The sequence below is a fragment of the Prunus avium genome, chromosome 2, assembly GCF_965620075.1.
Source record: "Prunus avium chromosome 2, drPruAviu1.hap1.1, whole genome shotgun sequence".
Taxonomy (NCBI): Eukaryota; Viridiplantae; Streptophyta; class Magnoliopsida; order Rosales; family Rosaceae; genus Prunus; species Prunus avium.
The window spans coordinates 23,217,782-23,241,454 of NC_142285.1; the positions used below are offsets into that span (position 1 = coordinate 23,217,782).

The 23,673-nt window shown below is 37.5% G+C and overlaps 1 protein-coding gene and 1 pseudogene across 1 annotated transcript; one reads left to right on the forward strand and one right to left on the reverse strand.

Annotated features, from left to right (window-relative positions):
• Window positions 1-5,934: 5,934 nt before the first annotated feature.
• On the forward strand, window positions 5,935-7,037 carry LOC148296652 (uncharacterized protein At2g29880-like). The gene is made up of 2 exons (XM_088248592.1): window positions 5,935-6,288; window positions 6,384-7,037. The coding sequence occupies exons 1-2, from the start codon at window positions 5,935-5,937 to the stop codon at window positions 7,035-7,037; spliced, it is 1,008 nt and encodes a 335-aa protein (XP_088104718.1).
• Window positions 7,038-20,411: 13,374 nt separating this feature from the next.
• LOC148296653 (uncharacterized) lies at window positions 20,412-21,623 on the reverse strand (annotated as a pseudogene).
• Window positions 21,624-23,673: the final 2,050 nt, after the last annotated feature.

Consider the following 23,673-nt stretch of genomic DNA (forward strand, 5'->3'; position numbering starts at 1 on the left):
TCATTTGCAATTTCAGTTTGCTCACTTCCTTTCACAATCACAATCACTCTCACTTTAATTTCTGTTTTAGACTTAACTTCCTAACTTCTTGAATTCGGTAATCTACGTACATAACTAATTTGAACTTCTCAGTCTTCGTGGGTACGACCTCGTACTTGTCTTGCTATACTACTAATTGCCCCGTACAATTGCGAGTTAACATAATAATTAACAACAACACTTCGTACATGTTTATCGCCTCTAAACTCCTGCATCCCAAGCACCCTTTGAGGTTTCTTCATTCACTATTCTGGGGAAGATTTGGTCTGAGACTGCATTTTGGATCAATCCAAGTGCACGAGCATCCTTCATCAAAATCTCAGCCTTCGTAGACTTCTCCACTTCAGCAGCCTTAGATCCTTCTTCTTTTTCCTTTCCCTTCTTTGGATCTGAAACATCAAAACCATTTTCAACCAAATCCCACAACCCATGAGATTTCAAAATGGTTTTCATTCAAATGCTCCAAAACTCATAGCTTTCTCCATTGAAAACTAGCGTGCGAAGCTCAGCAGTGCTTGACCCTGCCATATTAGACATCGGATTCAAACAGATACGCCTCTTGGAATGTTGAGTGAGCTCGATTTCAGCTCAACCAAACACCAGCTTTCGATTTTCACAGATTCACGCCCAGCAACCAACCGAACCTGGCTCTGAGGCCATGTTAGAATTCTATGGTTGTTTTTATATTTTAGTTTATGAAGGTTTTGTAATATTTAGAGAAATGGAGATTTTGCAGAGAAGAAGAGAAAAAATGAGAAGGGACTATTCTATTGCATTTTCACAAATAGTTGGCTTACATAGTGTGCTCGGTAGAGGAGAGAGAAGAGGGATTCTTCTCTAACTGAATTACAGCTGTCACCCTATGAGGTGCTTACACTTGTCATCCCAAATCTAAACTAGAGAATCCACCTGGACTATGATCCAATGGTTCTAATTACATCACAAATAAAATAAACATAAAAATGATAGAAATAGAGCTTGGTGATTACATTCCAACACTTTCTAGCACCGTGGAAGAAAAACCCCGCCATAATTGCCTTCTGATCTTTGTAAAATTCTTTCGAGCACTGACAACATCTAGTTTATGCCATTGGGATCAATGTGCCCATTGATCTGGCCATCTACATTTTCTGTGCCATCTGCCGTGCTGCATTCCCAACTTCCATGCCCGACTCCCTGCCTTTTGCATCCTTGATCACGTGCTTCGCCATGGCTTCTCGCGTGCCAGTTGAGCCTACGGATAAGCTTTATTCTTCTTGGTCACCTTTGGACAACATGTGTATTTTTGGCTATAGCTTTACTCCATATTCTCCTGCAGTTAAGCAGCCTCAAGCGGTGGTGAGCCACACGCCTGGTATGGCCCTACTTCGAAATAGCAATCTGCAGGTCAGTCAAATGTTAATAGACATATGTTAATGAGGCTTTAATAGACAGATATTGAGAATCCATTTAATAGACAGATGTTAAGTTATATGTAATGTTCCTTAGATTACGATTGGACATTCAGCTTATTACTGTAAAATGCATAGGTCCTTATAGTTTTTAAGTGCAAGTGGTAAAATTTTCCTGGTTTAATTATTGGTAGCATCATAGTTAGTAACAGAGTTGAACTTATAGTAAGCAATTAGGCATCAAACATGGAATGTTTCTGTGATTAGTACTTATGTCCTTCGATTGTGTATATATTGTTTGCATGGTAAGTGAAAACCTTTAGAAGATAAGCTCTCTGTTTGAAATCACATCTGTATTCTTTTAAGGTTTAGTGTGAAAGATAAATCATGAAGAAGTCTACTAATGCGATAATGGCTCATATTTTCACATTTTCCTGTCTTCGAAAATTAGTTGCCTCTGTTCTTGAAAACGTATAAAGTGATGGAGAGGTCTTATTATTATTGGAAAATTTTACAATGTTCCCACATCTCTGTAATCTGTATTTGTCATTGTACATAGATAATAAAATGACCCACTCAAATACTTCATGTGACAATGAGGTATGAACTTCATAACATTTTGTCGCTTTCTGGTTGTAATAGTCACCATGCATTGCACTCCTTGGCTGGTTTAGTCAATGCTGTTATACTTCAAAATTCAGATAGATTAGAATCAGATGTTTGCTTTCTCTCTGCTTGTTACCAAATATATTTGTGTGTCTAGTTATCGTGGTTCTATGAAAAACAATATAAGAAAAACGAATCTTTTCTCTTGTGCTGTTTTTGCTCTCTTTGATGTTTACTTTCTCTCTGTGCTTGTGCTGAAGAAATAATGGAGGCTGAAGAAGAAAATAGGCAGTTTGATTCCTAACTCGCATGCTTGTATAAATCCGTTAACTTCAACTTCTGACTCGCATCCAAATAAGAAAGCGAAAAAAGATCCATTGGAACATTCAGCTGGTGAGGTGTACTCAAAGTTACTGCATGAGTTTTTGGCAAGTCAAATGAAACTACAACTCAAAGGAGAGGAGGTCCTTGGAGTGGTTTCAAAGATACCTAACCTCAGTAGATTGCAAGTTTTTAAGGCTGTACGCATAATATTGAGTGGTAACCCAGAAGAATTCTCTCTACTGAAATCTCTTCCTGATGTTGAGAAGACAGAGTGGATACTCTTACTTATTAGTCAATCTAAAGGTAACTTTCTTGATAAAAATTGAGCCAATAGCTCAGGGGATATAAAATATAGGTCTTAGACATAAAGCCACTTATCAACATTTACTTTCTCTCAGGAAAAGAAGAAAGTTTGAGATATGCTATCCCTTCCGGCCATGGTATGGCTCTCTCTCTCTCTCTCTCTCTCTCTCTCTCTCTAACTTAATTTCTAGTTCTGCATTTTATGTTGTTTTAGTTTTATGCCTTTAACATATCAAACAAATACTTCACTCTGTAAGATTCCTACTTAATATCTAGATAGAAGAGCGTATATATATTATTGCTTTATCAAGCATTGATAGAGTAGTATGACTAACGTATCTTTTTATTCTTTTTCATGTATCATTCTCTTTATATACTTGTTCTTATTCACATTCACACTTCCAAGTACTACTGCATACAGTGGCGGAGCCACAGTGGGGTCAGTGAGGACCTCTTGGAAGCCATGGAAATAAGCTTAGAGGTCCTCTTGGAGCTACACACCAAGTGCTCAACTAAATGACTGAAGAAGAAAGAAGGTTGTGGGTGTTTTTTTTTTATTTTAACAACCTCGGCTTTTTAAACAACCTCGGCAAAACGACGTCGTTTTGGGCCAGGTCTGAAATTAAACAAAAAAATGAAAATGCCCAACGTAGCCTTCCTCTCAAGCACCAATACCTTCATTCTAAAACCCCCAAATTTTTTTGTTTACTCCTCCAACCCTAAGTTCCCAACAACTCAATCCCCCCCCCCCCCCAAAAGTGAATATAATATAAACTGCCAATCTTTCATAATGTACAGAACGCCTTATTTGTCCTTAAAGAATAATAAAAGCCAGGGAAGGTCTGTCTCATACAGTGTGTATTTATGCATGTTCTGTGTGTGCGTTTATGAGGCTAGATTCTAGTGTATAAAGATCTCAGTTGCTGGTACATTAGTGTGTAAAGAACTGAATAACTGGTGTCCTCTTGGCCAAAATTTTTATTGGGAATTTTACAATAAGACCCCTTGTGTTCCTCTTAAGAGAACCAAAGTAGGGTTAAGGGTTGTAGAACAGACGATGAACAATTGGATAAATATTTTCTTGTATGTTTCTCATATCAACAAAACAAAGTATATATACAGATACAACATTCTATCATGTCTAACTTTAAGGCTAACAAGCCGAGATCCACTTTTAGTGGGATTTACCCTAGACTAACTTAGAAAGTAAATATATTACAATAATAATTCTTAATACTCCCCCTCAAGTTGGAGAGTAAATGTCATGAACTCCCAACTTGTCGCGTAGTGCCACAAATTGATCTTTCCCCAAGGCCTTTGTAAATACATCGGCCAACTGGAAGCGCGTAGATACATGTGAATGACTAATCATTCCAGCTTGCAGTTTTTCTCGAATTATGTGACAGTCTATCTCAATGTGCTTTGTACACTCATGGAAAACTGGATTCGTTGCAATGTACAAAGTTGCCTGATTATCACAAAACAATGGTGTATGAGCTATTTGTGGGACTTTTAAATCCTGTAATATATAGCATAGCCAGGTCAGCTCCAAACATGTGTTAGCCATAGCTCGATATTCGGCTTCTGCTGAAGATCTAGAAACATTGGCTTGTTTCTTAGATTTCCATGAGATAAGAGAATTTCCTAGAAAAACACAGTAGCCTATAACCGATCTCCTGGTGACACGACAACCACCCCAATCTGAATCACAAAAGGCTTTTAAGGCAAGATTGTTGGTGGCAGGAAATAGCAAACCTTGACCAGGAGTACCTTCGATGTATTTGAGGATCCGTATGGCAGCATCCCAATGAGGTTTGCGAGGTTGATGCATGAATTGACTTAATGCTAGAACAGAATAGACTATGTCAGGCCTTGTGACAGTAAGATAAATAAGTTTGCCAACCAGTCTTCTATACTTAATTGCATCATTTAGCAATGCTCCATCTGTGGGAGTGAGTTTCAAATTCTGCTCCATTGGAAACTTGTTAGGGCGTGCGCCGAGAAGTCCCGAGTCTTGCAAAATATCTAGTGCGTATTTTCTCTGAGACATGAAAATTCCTTTCTTGGAACGAGAGAATTCAATGCCCAAAAAATATTTCAAATCTCCAAGATCTTTACGGAAGCGTTTGAGAAGAAACTTTTTGAGATGTTGTTGTGTCGGATTCACTGCACCAAAATGGATTCAGCTGCATCCTCAACTTGTGATACTCGCAAGTGCACGAGCCGTTTGGTAGTATAGCATATGTAAGTGCGAGGTCGATCCCACGAGGATTGGTGATTGAATGATCCAATTCGTTTCCCCTACACAAAACAGAAATGAAAAAAGAAAATAAATAAAACAAGAAAAAAAGGAAATAACTCAAGCAAATAAGTTCCCAAGTTCAATTAGGGGGGTGTATTCAATTAGGATTATAAAGCATTTAAAAAGATTTTAAAAATCCGGGTGTATTCAATTTGGATTTATATAAACTTTTAAAAAGTCTATAACAATTTGGGTGTATTCAATCTAGACTTGTTTGAACTTTTAAAATGTCCATTTAAATGTGGGTGTATTCAATTAGGACTTGGAAAAAGTCCATTTAAATTTACCTGTATTCAAAAGGAGATAGATTTGGAAGGATTTAATTAAGTGTTGGAGTTTGGAGAATTTGTAGGGTTTAGGTATAAATAATAAAGGCCAACATAAGTCCAACCTCCACCCCAAAGATTTCAGACGACGTATTCTTTTTTTCTCTCTGCAGAAGACGAACCACTCTCCAAAGGTACGCTCTCTCAACATTCTTGTTGGTTTTCCTTCTTCCACGTTTTTTCTTGTTTGTTACTATTCATTGATGATTATTGTTTGTTACTGTTCGTATAAAATTGTGATCTCAAAATAATTTGTTGCGGGAAAGAATGGTTCGCCAAGGTGAGGCATGGCAAAGGTAGAGCTGTCCTGATTACGGAGGCAGCATAATTGCCTCTAATTCTTATGTTGCATGCAAATTTCTCTTACCAAATATATGACGAAATAAATATATGGTATATCAACAATAATTCACCTGATAAGCTGTTCAGGTTTTTCCTTTATCAGGTTTTTTCTTTTCTTGTTTTGTCGAGAGACTTATTAGGTTTGGTGAATGGGGGTGAATGACGACGATGGAGAGCTTGATTTTTTGTTGGCTTGATTTTTATGTGTTGGTATATCATAATCGTCTGTTGTTATCCTTGTTTGTATAACTAACAATAATTTGCATGTTTATATATATATATATATAATAATAATTTAGAAATGGGAGATTGCGAACAAGTAACTGGAAAAGGGAAAGCCAAGAAAGATTATAGTGCTTGGAGTGTGGAAGAGAGCAAAATGTTGTTGCAGCTCATGGTTGATGCTGCATCTCGTGGATGGCGTGATGCCAATGGCGTGCTAAGCAAGGCAACTGTAGAAACCAAAATACTTCCCATCCTTAATGAAAAACTTAGGTGTCATAAAACTTATTGTCATTACCAAAGTCGGTTGAAATACTTTAAGAGAGAATATCAAAAATATTCACAGCTTATGCGTCATAACTCTGGGTTTGGGTGGGACTCAACCACAAAGAAATTCACTGCTCCTGAAGAAATTTGGGAAGACTACTTTAAGGTTAGGTTCTTAACTTCTCTCTCAATATGCGTTATGTGGTAACCTAAGTACATATTTCATTACTAATAATTATTATTTAATTGTTGTTTTTGTAGTCCCATCCAACCCACAGGCATATTCAAACAAAAACTTGTGAGGACTATGAGGATTTGCAAATTGTTATTGGGAATGCAACTGCAGTTGGAAAAAACTCATTAGGATTGGGTGATGGTACTGATGCAAGAACTTTTGGGGTGGAAGATAGACAAGTTGGAATAGAAGACTTTGTTTATGATAATGACACTCAGGCCTTTGTACCAAATCATAATGAAGCATCACACCAAGATCCACCACTCGGACATTCTTCTTCATCCTTACCTTTTCAGGCCAATATTTGGACAGGTCCCTCAGAAAGCTCAAGCCAGAGGAAACGAACTAGACCAGAGCATGAAGGGAATGGTAGCCAATATGAGACATGTATGGACAGAATTAGTTTTAGCATTGCTGAAATTGCTACCGACTTCAAGGGAGTCCATAGCCTATTGGAAAAAAGGGAAAAAGACAGGGAGAGGCAGAGTTATATATGGGATGCCATTAAGGAGACCCCAAAGTTAAGTCGCCGAGAAAAATATCATACTTTGAATTCAAACCCTCCACTGACAAATCACAAAGGCTTGTGGTGTGGGTTGCCTGTGTTGACCAGTCATATAAATCTCACAGTAAAGAAAAATATATTGTCTATAAGAACTCAACAAGTAGCAAAGTATTAACAATCTCAGAATCAGAAGCCAAGCAAACACAGTCAGTGATTCTGAATTCTAATGGAGCAAAGCAGAGGCCTGAGATTGATACTTCTCCCACTGCCACTTCAAGGCCATATAAACCCCATGCTAGAACTGGGCAACCTTCTTCACTCCAAAGGCTTCTCCATAACCATCGTCCAGACCAAGTTCAACTCTCTCAACCCTTCAAGCCACCCACACTTCACCTTCCACTCAATCCCTGTCGACTTATCTGAATCTGAGGCCTCTGTAACAAAAGTGATAATATCCATGCAAATTGATCTGAATCTATAACAAAAGTTCATATAAAAGTATGGAAGTCTATAATAAAAATTTATGCAAGTTTATTAAAAATTCCAGTAAAACCTATAGGAGTTATAAAATTCCAGGAAATCTGTCACTTAAAAAAAGTCTTTCAAAATCTTATACAAACCTAATTGAATACACCCCCCCTTAGATTAAAGGATTGATTCTAGCTAAAGTATGATTAAGCCATGGTGTTTGGTCCTAACCTTGTGTTCCTAGTTCCCTAATTTGATCATTTGTTGTCTAACCTAAAATTAAGCATTAGGAACCCATTAAGCATAGAAGAACAATTTAAACAACCAAGCATGAATCTAATCCCTGTTGTCGAATGTCCATACATACTCTTCCTATTCATAGTTCAATTCGAATTAAAGCATGGTGTCTACTCTTAATTCAAACCAAGATTGCTAACATGCAAGCCTAAATGGTGATCAATCATTCAAACTAGCATATTAACTTATAAGCATAATGAATAAGAACAAAAACCATAATTGAAACTTGGAAACTAATTAAACTTGAATACTTAAGAAAGAATGTACATTACAAATAAAATTAAAGTAGAACTTGAAAACTTGAAGGAAAATTTAGTAAAATCATTTTGTTACAACAATTGATAACTTGAAAGGAAACTAAGAGAATTTGAGGGAGAGAAGGGAAGGGAGCTCTAGAGAAGTGTCTGAGAGCTCCCCCCCTTTGGGGTGTGTTTTGAAGCTTGAAGACTTCTCTATTTATAGGGCTAAGAGGGAAGAACATCAAGATGAATTCCAACACCACCATTGCTCTTTTAATACAACTCATAACTCCCACATCATCTTGTCTATGTTAGTGTGGTTGCCTTTTGGTTGCTGAAAAAATGAGTTTTCTGAACTAGGCTTGGTGTAGGAAGACCTGAGGTTTCAATATGTATCCAATGGGGCTCAAATTTGGATAATGTCATAATAGACACCCATTGGAACAACTTGTATGAAGAATGTATTCCCATCTGAGTAATACAAGTGTATGTTTTGGGCCTTGTAAGTTGACTGCCGAAAATAGACTGGAATTGACTTCATTGCAGTCAGCTTGTGGGCTTGTTTTGGGCTTGATCTTCCCTCCTAAAAAATCTGGAAAAATCTGGATCTTCAAACCCTTAGAATTATCTTTCCAAGCATATGCAGCCCAGCTCAAGGAAAAATCGGAAAGCCCTTCAAATGTCATTTTTGGCCCAGTAACGCAGATGCTGCCGAATTTGACCTTAAGTTGCCAAAACTTGTATAACTTTCTCTAGAAGACTCGGAATCATGAACCGTAAAATTCTCCAGAAACTAGACTTCCGCATCTTTCCAATGATGTATGGCTCGTTATCTAGTTCTTCTTGAGCAAGTACAGTCCAATCCGTGAAGTTGACTGATCTGCAAACACCATTTTGAGCCAACTTGTCTCCAAAATGCATTTAATGAGTCTCAAGCTTATTACACTGAAACAAACACAAAACTTATTAAAAGTACAAGTTTAACTAAAAAACATAACCAAATCATAAGTTAGAAGGATACAAAATGACATGTAATTATGCACCGATCAGACGTTCCATTTCTTAAAGATCATTTCCTGTGAGAAGTATGTTGTCAACATAGATAAGAACTGTAGTAAATGAAGTACCTTGAGCCTTGGTGAAAAGAGAATAATCAATCTTTGATTGTTGATAACCTACTTTTTGAATGGTATCTGAAAATGTGGAGAACCAGTTTCTGGATGCCTGTTTTAGTCCATGGAGGGACTTATTAAGCTGACATATAATGTTCTCCCCCTGTCGGCAAAGTCCAGGAGGAGGCTCCATGTAAACCACTTCATGCAAATCGCCATGAAGAAAAGCATTTTGGATGTCCAATTGGTGGATGAACCAATGACAAGCAGCAGCAACAGTAAGTAGGCATTGGAGGGTTGTGAGTTTGGTTGTAGGGGAAAATGTTTCTTGATAATCAACTCCCTCAACCTGAGTGTATCCCTTAGCAACAAGGCGAGCCTTGTAGTACTCAATGGTGCAATCAGACTTGTATTTGATTTTGTAGACCCATTTGCAACCGATCGATTTATGACCAACGGGCAGAGGAACCATACTCCATGTGTTATTGTGTTGTAATGCCTCTAATTTTGCATTCATGGCTTGTCGCCAATTAGGATCAAGGAGAGCCTGAGCATAAGATGTGGACTCGGTGTGACATGTAATGTTAACTAGAAAAGCACAATGGGCTGAGGAGAAACGAGAATAGGAAAGAAAATGAGAAAGAGGATATCGAGTACTTGAGGTAGGACGAGGCGCCGAGGCAGAGTGATTGACGTGGTTGGACATGTGGTAGTCATGATGCCATGCTGGAGGTTGCTTAGGACGTAGGGACTAACGGAGTGGTGATCGGTGCATATTTACATATCATTTTGTACCCTTCTAGCTTATGATTTGGTTATGTTTTTGAGTTAAACTGTGCTTTTAATCCTTTTTGTGTTTATCTTTCAGTTCATTGAGCTTTAGGTAATAATGAGGGCTTTGGATAGTAAATGATGCAATCCATGCATGTTATGGCCTAATTTGGATGAATGGATGAAGAGCTTAAAGACAAACTCAATTTTGGCTTCAGTCCCCTGCCAGCCCAGTTTCGTAGGTCATATTGCAAGCTTTGTTTCAGCAACCTACATAGCTCGGATGAGGCCACATTCTTCATGAAAGTTGTTCCAATGGGTGTGTAATATAACATATCCAAAATTCAGCCCCATTGGATAAATATGGAGTCTGTTACCTAGCAAACACAGAGCCATGCTCAGGATGGATTTTATCAGCGCGCAAAATGAGTTAGCAATTTGTTTTGGCCTTAACTTCCTCCTCCGACCTTGGATTGGCCCAAATGATATATGGCTGGAAAGAAGACATTCTGAACTTCAAGTTTGAGTGCTTAAAGTCTTAATTTGCTTAAGGGAAGCCCAATTCGTAAGCCCTTGAAGTTGCTGGTCATGCTGACCTCAGGATGAGCTATTATTTCTGGTTGGAAGCTTGGTCATGGTGACATGAAGATGAGCTAGGGCTGCTGGTGGGATTTATTAGTGAAGTGCATCAACCATTTCAGATTTTATAAAACAAGTGTTGTATGCATTAGCCATACTTAATTCAGATTTTCAGCTTCCTTAGGCCTATATATAGTGAGGTTTCCCAAGCTTGTAAACACACCCCAAGGGGGGGAGCTCTCAAACACTTCTCTAGAGCTCCCTTCCCTTCTCTCCCTCAAATTCTCTTAGTTTATCTTTCTAGTTTTCAATTGTTATAATGAGATCTTTGTGCTGAAATTTTCCTTTAAGTCTTTCCAAGTTCTACTTTAATTTTCATTGTTATGTAAATTCTTTTCTTTAGTTTCAAGTTTGATTAGTTTCCAAGTTTCAATTATGATTTTTGTTCTTATTCATTATGCTTATAAGTTAATATGCTAGTTTGAATGATTGATCACCATTTAGGCTTGCATGTTAGCTATCTTGGTTTGAATTAAGAGTAGACACCATACTTTAATTCGAATTGAACTATGAATAGGAAGAGTATGTATGGACATTCGACAACAGGGATTAGATACATGCTTGGTTGTTTAAATTGTTCTTCTATGCTTAATGGGTTCCTAATGCTTAATTTTAGGTTAGACAACAAATGATCAAATTAGGGAATTAGGAACACAAGGTTATGACCACACACCATGGCTTAATCATACATTAGCTAGAATCAATCCGTTAATCTAATTGAACTTGGGAACTTATCTGCTTGAGTTAGTTATTTTCTTTCTTCCTTGTTTTATTTATTTCCCTTCTTTTTCATTTCTGTTTTGTGTAGGGAAAATGAATTGAATCATTCAATCACCAATCCTCGTGGGATCGACCTCGCACTTACATATGCTATACTACCAAACGGCTCGTGCACTTGCGAGTATCACAAGTTGAGGATGCAGTTGAACCCATTTTGGTGCAGCTGTATCTACGCAACAAGTTTTTGGCGCCGTTGCCGGGGATTGACAACATAGTTTGGTTCTATTTCTTTTCCCTACTTGTTTTATTTTTATTTTTCATTTTCATGTTTTTCTAGACAATTTCAAGTTTTAAAGATAATGACGTTAATGGACAAGTTGTGTTTGTAGTCCAACAGAAAAGGACAATTGCCCAACAAGCAAGAGAACTGGGTTTAAGTCCCAGCTTACACAACCCATTGGTGCTTGTTGCTTTGAAGCATGGAATTGGATGTGTGTTGATTTTCCTTTTCATTTTAGTTTTTATTTCCTAATCCTTTTAATTCCATTTCAAGTTTGTGTGTTTGTTTTAGCAATTTATGATAGCTTAATAAAAATGGAGAGATATGGCAACCTCAATCATAAGAATGGGAAGTGTGGAGCAATGGGAGAAGTCGCGACCTCCAAGTGCATCACATTCGACCTAATTGCTTCAAGGGGGAGCATTTCAATCCTTTCTCTTCTTTGAATTATGTTTATTTCCGTCATTGTTTTTACCTTTTGGTACGCGTTGAGTTCTTTGTTTTTCTGTGCTGAATCCAACCATATAAAGAACATGAAATTTGGACTTACGGTTGGAAAGTTATAGCCTAAAAACTGAACAGAGGTCGAAGCTGAAAAACATAGAAACGAATCTGTCCAAATGGTGATAAACGGGTGATAGAAAGTGCTGTTTGTTTTTTTTTTTCTTTGGTTTCTTGGTTTGTTTCTTTTAGTACAACAATTTATGTTGTTTGTTTGAATTTGTTTAGAGTACTTAGTTCATTTTCGTTTATGGTTTGTTGTTCCATTTTATCTTAATTTGTTTTTGTTTCTTATCTTAAAAAATTTTAAAAAGATTTTTCATATGAGCTGACTTATGGTAACTCCAGTGAGCACTTCCGTCAATACAGTGTCTAGGAGTTCTATAGGCGACACCTTCGGTGTCTAAGAAGTTTGGGTTTTAAGCGGGACCATTGTGACCCCTCCAACCTTCCCGGATCCCCTGGCTGTGTTTTCTGAGGCCCTTAACTGGTCATCCGTGAGTTGCTTGTATATTTGTGTGTTTTAAAAACAATAATAATAAATATTAAAAAAAAAAAAAAATTGAAAATTGAAATTTGGGTTTTTATTTTTCCTTGTAAATTGCAATTTGGAATTTCTTTGTTTTCTTTTATGTTTTTTTTGTTGTTTTATTAGGTTAGTTTATTTATTTACGTGGTGTGGTTAATTAGTTTATTTCTGAGTGTTAAAAACACATTTTTATTCAAACATTGCATTCAAAAAGATAAAAAGTTTATAAATAAATAATAAAAAAACAAAAAAAAAAAAAAAACATTCAAGTAAATTAAAAATAAAAACAACTTCTTCATCTTCATCTTCATCTTCATGGCATGCCTCTGTTTTCTCTTACTTGCAGAATCTGCAGCAGCTCCACATGGTCCTCATTTTTTCTCTGCAGTGCTTCCACGTGCTGATTGGCACAATAGAGCCGCTTCTGCAAGTCCGCCACCATAGCCTTCAAGGAAGTTATTTCCTCGCTCATCGCGGCACACTCCCGTGTTCTCGCCAGCAATCGCATGCCCAAATTGGTAGCCGAGACCGCGTGGAGTACAGTTAAATTGTGGGACTCCTCCACCGCTGCCTTGTCAGACCTCTGTGCCACATGCAGATGATCTGTCGGTGTGAGCTTGTTACCAATCATGCCTCCCAGCAGCGCTGCTCTGTTCGGCATTGCCTCAGAAAAGTTCGGTATTATCTCAGCAAAGTTTGAGGCCGTACCGTGATGATATGTGGAGTTTGGGAAGACAGGAGTTGGAGGAGCCCTTGTCTGGGCATTTGGTGGTGCAAGTGAGAGCTCAAGGTTGAGATCATCAAGGTGAGTGTATGAGGATGCCATTTGTTTTGCTTCTAAATTTTTTGATGTTTTTCCTTGAGTTTGCAGGAAGAAATGCTGGGTATCATCCGCTTGCAGAGGTGTGGTTTAAATAGACATATGCTGATGAGAGAGAGCCAACACCATTTCGGATTTCCCGGGCATGCTCGACCTAATCGCTTCAAGGGGGAGCACCTTTACTTTTACTTTACTTTTCTTTTTTCCGTGTTTTCTGGTGTTTAATGTTTTTGCCCGTTACTTTCATTTTCTAGAGCTTTGTGTTTTTGCTTTTCCCTTTCGGCTATCATCTTTATCTTATTTTAGTTAGGGAAATGTGTTTTCTTTTCCGTTTGTCGTTTTTTTTTTCTTTTTCTTTTTCTTTTTCTTTTTCTTTCTGCAACCTTACTCTTTTATTTCCGAAACAAAATAACGAAAATACAAAAACAACAAAATAAAATAAAAACAACAATAATGCAGTAGGAAATCATTTCTTCTCGATGCTTGGTGTCTCGACCATTGGAGCTTTGAGTTTGGCCCTCTGGCTATCCTCTTCCGGGGCTTCACGCACAGCTTCTTGGGGCTCATCACTTGAGCTCCCAAAGATCGCAATCTTAGCTTGAGCGTAACTACTCTCGCGATCTGCTTGTTTGCGTTTACCCGGTCGGTCTAGGTCCTCCAGCTGCTTTCGCATGTCGCGAGAATACAACTCTACCATCTTTGATAGGTTTTTATTCTCGTCCCGCAATACTTCTAGCTGGTGTCGATTCACCTCCACTATCCTTGACCTTTCCCTTTTCAAGCTTTTTATAGCACTCTGACAATCTTCAACCATACTTCGCTCCGCCGCCAACTGAGCTTTGAGCACCTCTACCTCATGGGACTTCGCAAGTAGGCGATGACCCAAACTTGCGACTGTTGCTGTACTCTGCACGCTCAGTGCCAGGGCATCGCTCACGACCCGGTTGTCATCCCTTGTCCCCAGAACACGTATATCTTTAGGAGTCACTAAATTTCTAGCCACTCCAATGGCAACATCGTTGTCCAGGAGTATTGAGTCAGTTACTGTCACAGGCCCCCGTGCGGAAGCAAAGTAGGGCATCCATACTGGTGCCGTTGCTTGGCCTCGTGTCTGAGTCGGTGGAGCTAGGTTGAGATCCAACGAAAATGGGTAGTTAGAGGCCATTTGATTTCTCACTCTCTTTTCTTTCTTTTCTCTTTTGTGTGTTTCTGAGTTTGCGTTTTTTTTTTCACCCTTTCTTATAGACTTAGTCTTTGACAAACCCTAGCCATTGCAGCATCTGAGCATTTTCTGAATCTCCAGCATTCCTTGAGTCCCACAACCTTCTCGCCTTCCAACCATACCCAACTCATTTATCACGACGTGTCTTTTCTGAACGAACGCGTTCAGTAAAGTCTTCGCGCCTTTCCATGAGCCCGTAATTTTTTCTTGTGGAGTCTGCGGCGCCTCTATGCGTCGACACGTGTCTCGCCCTGTCTGTTGGTCCCTTACACTGAACAGAGACATCATGACCCATGTTAAAATCCCGCTCTTTGTGTTGCTAATCACGGTTCGATAGTTTGTTTTTACAAAACTAAATAATAATAAAAAGCCGGAAATGAAAACAAATTGTGGGTCGGGTTTCACTTTAGTATGGGTTTCAAAGTGGGTTAAATTCACCGTGGTTTGTGTTTCGAAATTGTGGGCTTTGGGCTTCAAAATTTTTTTGGGTTTCAGAATTGTGTGATTAGGGTTTACTGTTTCATTTTTTTTTTTTTTTGTTTGTTTGTGTTGTAATTTTTATTTTATAATTATTTTGTTTTTGTTTTCTTTTGTGATTTTGTGATTTTTTTTTATTTGCTTTAATACCTTTCATTTGTTGTTATGACATTGTTTGTGGCTAATTTTTAAACATTGAGGACAATGCTCATTTCTAGGTTTGGGGGTATTGGAGTTTAGCAAGTAAACTTGGTTTTTCTTAAAATTAAAAAAAAATTAAATTTTTTTTTTTTTTTTTTTTCTTGTTTTGAATCTTGTCTTGTTTAGTCACTTTCCGAACACATTTGATGAGATTGTGATAAATGTTGCATGACTTAAATAAAAAATTGAATTTTATTTATTATTTATTTTTTTCCTTGTAAATTTTTATTGTAAAAAATAATAATTAATTAATTAATTAATTTGGCATCGTTCTAGCATGACATGTTCGAAACCTTCTTTGCACTTGCCATTTGTTTCATAATTTTCCAATTAAAGGATTTGCATGACCCAAAGAATTGTATCAAGCATAAATTAGACTTATATAACCATAAATGTGAGCTTTTGAGCCTTGTGCTTCATTTCATGAGTGTTATACACATACTCTTATTTTCTTGTCATCAAAGTTGTTGTTTGATCTCATTATTCATTGATTTGGTTGAATACTTAAAAGTCATTCATTCTTTTGCAATTCGATTTCATGACATTTAAGAAATGATATAGGCCCTCTTTGGATCGTTTGTACCTTTCAAGCTAACCTTATGCATGCTTAAGCATGATTTTCCATTGTTAACCATTTTGAGCCTACATGTAAACCTTTTCTTTCATTTACCAATTATATTTCCTCGCCTTAGCCTGAAAAACAAATATTTACCTTTCTAAGGAACTCATGAGCTTTAATTGGGATGTGTTTTTCATACTAAGTTTAGGAATTGGTGTTACATTTTGAAGGAAAAAAAAAAAAAAAATTCACTCAATTGGTGAAAGAAAAGAAAAGAAAAGAGAAAAATTGTGATGAAGTGGTGGTTGAATGAAATTTCATTTTTGGGTTTCATTTTTGGGCCTTCTAAATAAATTGGTGTTTGTTCAATTCAAGGAAAGGAGTATGAATAATTGTAAATGAAGGTATAAGGAGTTTTGATCGTGTAAAAGAAAAAATCTAATCGTGATGATTCGAATTCTTGTAAACAATTGTTTTATGCTCTTATATTTTGAGTTTCTTGGACTTTGTTTTATCCATACCCTTCATTTCTTACTCACCTTACACCCTTGGCCCCATTACAACCTATGCTAAAGACCTAAATTGATCTTAAATGTCATGTGGTTGAATTGCATTTATTTTTATACTTTTAAGTGTTTGGCATCCTTCTTGAGATCATATTAATGCAAGTTCTTCATCTTTCTATTTCGAGTTAAGTCTTTATGGTTTAACTCTAATCTCATGTTTATAACTGAGTGTTGCATTATAGCCCTCTTCCGAGTGATTCATTTGTGAGAGGACAACTTTGGTGAGATTTGAAGTTGAACTTGTGCTTTGTATGATTTTTGAAATTGTGTGAAAACTAAGATTGGGGAATTTGTTGCATTTGGCTATCACACTACCACACTTTGAGCATATTATGTTTTGAACTTTGCCGCTTTGTGAATAATGTTTAAAATTGAGCTTTTATTGTTAAAACTTTTGAGTCATGTGCATGAGTCATTTCTCTTCAGAAAATGTTCGGAAAGATTGTTTTGAGTTCTTTTTATTTTTGTAATTTTTTTTGTTTTGTTTTTTTTGTTTTGTTTTTGTTAATGTAATTATTTTGTTTGTTTTTGTTTTTTTATTTTGCTTAAGGACTAACAATCTTTTAAGTTTTCTAATTACCTTGTTTTACAGAGTCAGTAAAACGTTTGTGGGTATCGTATCTGTTAAACCCTCAGGAGACACAACTCCTCCTACTAGGGATGCCTAGAGGTTTAAAGGCTTGTTGCATATGCTCAATGCAATCGAGTCACCTACGAAAGTGGTCTAGTTAACTTCTTGTTTGTTTTTATCTTTGTTTTCCTTTTGTTTTGCTCGAGGACTAGCAAAATCTAGGTTTGGGGGTATTTGATCGGTGCATATTTACATATCATTTTGTACCCTTCTAGCTTATGATTTGGTTATGTTTTTGAGTTAAACTGTGTTTTTAATCCTTTTTGTGTTTATCTTTCAGTTCATTGAGCTTTAGGTAATAATGAGGGCTTTGGATAGTAAATGATGCAATCCATGCATGTTATGGCCTAATTTGGATGAATGGATGAAGAGCTTAAAGACAAACTCAATTTTGGCTACAGTCCCCTGCCAGCCCAGTTTCGTAGGTCATATTGCAAGCTTTGTTTCAGCAACCTACATAGCTCGGATGAGGCCACATTCTTCATGAAAGTTGTTCCAATGGGTGTGTAATATAACATATCCAAAATTCAGCCCCATTGGATAAATATGGAGTCTGTTACCTAGCAAACACAGAGCCATGCTCAGGATGGATTTTATCAGCGCGCAAAATGAGTTAGCAATTTGTTTTGGCCTTAACTTCCTCCTCCAACCTTGGATTGGCCCAAATGATATATGGCTGGAAAGAAGACATTCTGAACTTCAAGTTTGAGTGCTTAAAGTCTTAATTTGCTTAAGGGAAGCCCAATTCGTAAGCCCTTGAAGTTGCTGGTCATGCTGACCTCAGGATGAGCTATTATTTCTGGTTGGAAGCTTGGTCATGGTGACATGAAGATGAGCTAGGGCTGCTGGTGGGATTTATTAGTGAAGTGCATCAACCATTTCAGATTTTATAATGGAAGTGTTGTATGCATTAGTGAAGTGCATCAACCATTTCAGATTTTATAAAACAAGTGTTGTATGCATTAGCCATACTTAATTCAGATTTTCAGCTTCCTTAGGCCTATATATAGTGAGGTTTCCCAAGCTTGTAAACACACCCCAAGGGGGGGAGCTCTCAAACACTTCTCTAGAGCTCCCTTCCCTTCTCTCCCTCAAATTCTCTTAGTTTATCTTTCTAGTTTTCAATTGTTATAATGAGATCTTTGTGCTGAAATTTTCCTTTAAGTCTTTCCAAGTTCTACTTTAATTTTCATTGTTATGTAAATTCTTTTCTTTAGTTTCAAGTTTGATTAGTTTCCAAGTTTCAATTATGATTTTTGTTCTTATTCATTATGCTTATAAGTTAATATGCTAGTTTGAATGATTGATCACCATTTAGGCTTGCATGTTAGCTATCTTGGTTTGAATTAAGAGTAGACACCATACTTTAATTCGAATTGAACTATGAATAGGAAGAGTATGTATGGACATTCGACAACAGGGATTAGATACATGCTTGGTTGTTTAAATTGTTCTTCTATGCTTAATGGGTTCCTAATGCTTAATTTTAGGTTAGACAACAAATGATCAAATTAGGGAATTAGGAACACAAGGTTATGACCACACACCATGGCTTAATCATACATTAGCTAGAATCAATCCGTTAATCTAATTGAACTTGGGAACTTATCTGCTTGAGTTAGTTATTTTCTTTCTTCCTTGTTTTATTTATTTCCCTTCTTTTTCATTTCTGTTTTGTGTAGGGAAAATGAATTGAATCATTCAATCACCAATCCTCGTGGGATCGACCTCGCACTTACATATGCTATACTACCAAACGGCTCGTGCACTTGCGAGTATCACAAGTTGAGGATGCAGTTGAACCCATTTTGGTGCAGCTGTATCTACGCAACAAGTGGGGGTATGGATTGTGTGGAAGAATTTGGGAGTGCTGAAGAAATAAGGGATTGGTTCACTGAGTGTGTGGTTGTATCAGAGTACGCGGAAGGTGTGGGCTAGGGGGTCATGGGTGGAGCAAGGATGGTATGATGGTCAGGTGCGTGGGCAGGGAGACTGTCTGGTGGGTTAGGGCTAGCTGACATCTGGGCTATCTCGGTTGGGTCAAGTAGATGGGCCTATGGGGTTGGCTGGGCTTGTGGAGGTGGATTTGTGGTGGGAAAAAGTGGTGGTGGGGGCCCGCTGTCAGTGACGTCAGTGGAGAAAGAGGACAACATAGAATTGTGATCAGGTAGTGGCAGAATAGAAGAAAATGGAAAAGTGTTTTCACAAAATTTAACATCACGACTTACGAAAAATTTCTTTGTGTCTAAATCATAAAGTTTGTAACCTTTTTGACCAGTTGGGTATCCAACATAGACACAACGTTTAGCACGGGGGTCAAATTTGTGAGTAGGATGGACAACAGTTGCATAACATAGACAACCAAAAACTTTCAAGTGAGTAAATGATGGTGGACAGTGTTATAACAATTCATAAGGTGATTTAGTGGATAATAATGGTGATGAGAGGTGGTTAATGAGATAAACAGTGGTAAGGACACATTCTCCCCAGAAATAAAGTGGTAAATGGGATTGAAAAAGTAAGGCACGTGCTACGGTGAGAATATGGCGATGCTTGCATTCAACAACTCCATTTTGTTGTGGAGTGTAAACGAAAGTGCGTTGATATTCAATGCCATGAGTTTGAAAGAAATCTCTCATTGAAAAAAATTTAGACCCATTGTCAACTCGGATGGCTTTAATATTGGCATGAAATTGAGTATGAGAAACAGCAACAAAAGATTTTAAAATGTGTTGAGTGTCAGACTTATGTTGCATCAAAAAAATCCATGTGCATCTAGTAAAATCATCAACAATGGTAAGAAAGAAACGTGCCCCTGAATGTGTGGAAATTTTGTGTGGACCCTAAATATCACAATGTAACAAATCAAATGGAGCATGAGTTGAGATTGAACTTATAAAAAATGAGAGTCTTATTTGTTTGGCCATTGGACAAACACTACAATTATTATCAAAAGAAATACCATCATGAGACAATAACGGAGACACTAATTTAAGACGAGAAGGCGATGGATGTCCAAGTCACATATGCCATAAATTGGAGGGTTGGGAAACTTGATAGGAGACATGGGTCCTTTGTAACGGAGACATGTAATAGAGACCACCACATTGTTTACCCGTACCAATCATCTTCCCCGTAGCCAAGTCCTGCAAGACACAAAAGGTGGGGAACAAAATGGCACAACAATTGAGAGGATTAGTTACTTTGCTCGCAGACATGAGATTCAAGCAGAAAGAAGGAACACATAAAACTTTATATAAAGTGATATTAGAATTGAATGGTACGGTGCCAGTGGAAATTATTGGGGCCGAAGAACTAGTTGGTAAATTAACAATAGGAATTGGTGAGGATTCTGTCTTAGTGAAAAGTGTGGAATCAAAAGTGATGTGGTCAGTAGCTCCGCTATCCAAAATCCAAGGCTTAGTGAATATAGAATTAATTGAAGCAATGGGCAAAGAAGATAGACCTGCTGCATTTGCATAAGCATGGATATTACCGGAAGTATGGTTTGGAGTCATCAGGGACATGGCATGAGCAAGTTGTTGAACCTGTTTGCAGAAAACCCATTTAATGGGTTTTGTTGAGAAGACTGCGGGTTAGAGAATTGGGCAGGAGTGTGGAAAACCTGCGGCTGTTGGGCCCAAGTGGAAGTCTGGGCTTGCGCGTGCAAGTCTTGTGGCTGGGTTGCAGAAGAGTCTACAACGTTGGCAGTATGGAAGGAAGAACATCCTCCTTGGGTCCCACGCTGCTGCGGCTGCTGTTTGTATCGACTGCCTTGGTTTCCTACATTATTAAGAATCCATTCTCCATTTTTAAATTTGCATCTATCTTCAGTATGGCCTTTTTTGTCACAGAATTTGCAATGAAACTTTAGGGTCCGACAAGTGTCAATTGTATGGCCTATTCTGTCACAGTGTTCACAACGCCCCTTGGAATTATTTGAGGAATTGTTTGGTCGAATCTGGGTTGCAGCAGCGATGGAGAAATTTTCGGTTGATCCCGATGCCATTTTTAGTTGTGTTTCGTCTTGAATGACGAGAGAGTAAGCTTGACGAACATTAGGTAATGGAGTCATCATGAGAATATTGCTACGAACTCCACTGTAAGTATCGGTGAGACCCATGAGAAATTGCATCAGCCGATCTTCTTCGGCTTGTTCATTGTGTGCTTTCATTTGGTTGCAGGTGGGGAGAGTGCGATACGTCTCTAATTCATCCCATAGGCCTTTGAGTTTTGTGAAATAGGCCGAGATTGTCATGGTGCCCTATGAGAGAGAGGCGATGGACTTCTGAATCTGATAGATTGTTGGTGCATTTTTTTGTGAGAATTGGTCTTTGAAATCTTCCCACACTTGATGAGCAGTCATGGCATGGACTACCCTTTTGGCTAGATCAGGTTCCACACAGTGAGCAAGCCATGATAAAATCATACTGTTGCATTGATTCCAGAGAGCGTATTTTGTCGGCTTTTCTGTTTCTGAGGGCGGCTTAATGGAACCATTGACAAAGCCAATTTTGTTCTTGGCTGTGAGGGCATGAATCATGGATTTACTCCAAGATGGATAATTGGCACCATTCAATTTTGTTGGAACGAGCATATGACCAGGGTGGTATGAAGAATGAACATAGTATGGATTTGATGTATCCATACTAGAATTGCTGTTGCTATTGCTTAAATTTTGGGAACTGGAATTTTTGTTTGTTGGTGGTGTTTGATCTGCACTTGGCATGGTGTGTTGGAAGTTGGCTGGGGGTTTGAAATAATCAAGAAATCAGGCACCAGGATGGAGCTCTGATACCATCTTAAGAAAACCAAAGTAGGGTTAAGGGTTATAGAACAGACGATGAACAATTGGATGAATATTTTCTTGTATGTTTCTCATATCAACATAACAAAGTATATATACATATACAACATTCTATCACGTCTAACTTTAAGACTAACAAGCCGAGATCCACTTATAGTGGGATTTACCCTAGACTAACTTAGAAAGCAAATATATTACAATAATAATTCTTAATAGTTGCTGGCTCCTCCACTGACTGCATAACATCTTATGTTGGTTACAACATTAGCTTCTTGACTTGTTAGCTATGAATTACATGCTTCAAGAACATAACTTATAATCCATTCAAGTTTTCTTGTTTTATGTTTTGAAAGGAGCTTTTAGGTTCAATTATATGGTTAAACTGAGAGGTTTGAATTGAAATATCCGAATTTTAAACCCTTCTACTCCAACATACTAAAGAGAAAAAAGTATGAACCAGTGAAGAAAGCAGTGATTGGCCTGCAGGCCTTGATGGAATTGCATATGTTGGAGCCTTTATAGCCTCCTTATGGAGAGAATCTCACTTACAACCGGAGATAAAATCCCTTGTGTCTACAACACTAATCACGTGGAGATAAAATCCATTGTGTCTATAACACTAATCAGGTAAGCAGGTAAACGAATATTGTATTAGCACTCTGAAATAGTCATCACCATCTCATCTCTCCTTTACACATACGCATTTATTACATATTAAACAATACAGGAGTGCTAATGATACTCGTTAAGCTCTGCTATTTGAGGGAATATTACCTTTGAATCAAAAGACATTCATAAGATTGGAACTATAATTTTACATTTTTTATGCAAGACCATGGCTCCTTATCTTTCTTTGGAAATAGAAAAGTTAAGAGTAGCAAAAACCAGAGATGATATTGGATTTGATATAAGACAGCGAGATAGTAGTCAATGAGAAAAATAAATTGATAGAGAACCAAAGAGTGAGAGGAAAATTGAACTGAAAACGTTTAGACTTTCAGGTCCAAAAGAGTTTGGAATTTCATTATTTTTGTTTTTTTATATAATTATTTTCTAGTTTACGTTGTTGGGTATATATAAAAATTGATTAAAAATAAGAAGAATACTAGCTATCTTCCCATTTGTACCTTATTTTTCTACCTTCTTCATTCTCATCTTACAATATGGTTTAATAAACAAAATTTTGTATGTTCTTGGTCACCCTTTAAAGATCATCACAACAAAAGGGTTATTTTAGACCTAAGGTAAAATACATAGGATATACCCTTGGGCCCTAGTCATTAACAATCAAGTTAAGTGCTCTGTTCAACATTGTGTAAAAGGGTATCTGCTAAAATTGGTGGACATTTCTTTCCCAACCAATTTGGACACTAATAAGCCACTATCAAGCTGACCAACAAGTTTATGAAAACCAGGTTTATCTGGGTTTGGCCTATTAAGGTTTTTTGTTACAAGCAATATTAGGAGGCGGGAATCACACTTATTACCTTGAGTGCAGGGATATATGCTCTTAAAATAGTCATCATTCTCTCATCCTCCTTTACACGTATGCAATCATTGCATATTCAATGAGGTGAGGTGAGGTGATGAGTAGTGCTGGGTTTAGGGTTGGTGACAAAGAAAATGAAATAAATGAAATCAATCAATGATGGAGATAGGTGTCCACATAAAAATATTTTGATGAAGTAGAGAAATGACATTTTTGGGAAGAGTTGGGTGTCCAGAGAAGAGAACGGTGAGAATAAAAATAGAAACCCATTGAAACATGAGTGTAAACAGAATTTTTGGTAATAAAATGAAATTTCTTTTTCATATTCAAGCAGTCACATCACATGAAAAACTTAAGCAAAAATGATATTGTAAGTGCTCTTAATCACTTGAACTATATATCCCTCGTTAAGTAAGAGAAGAGTGTTTATACAACAGTTATATGTAAAATTTAACCTTTTGTTGGACCTAAATGTTGAAGCCC

Bases quoted from the DNA above. Each gene is read 5' to 3' on its own strand.
- LOC148296652 (XM_088248592.1), top strand. From the start codon at position 5,935: ATGGGAGATTGCGAACAAGTAACTGGAAAAGGGAAAGCCAAGAAAGAT. The intron at 6,289-6,383 runs GTTAGGTTCTTA...TTGTTTTTGTAG, and splicing joins TTTGGGAAGACTACTTTAAG to TCCCATCCAACCCACAGGCA.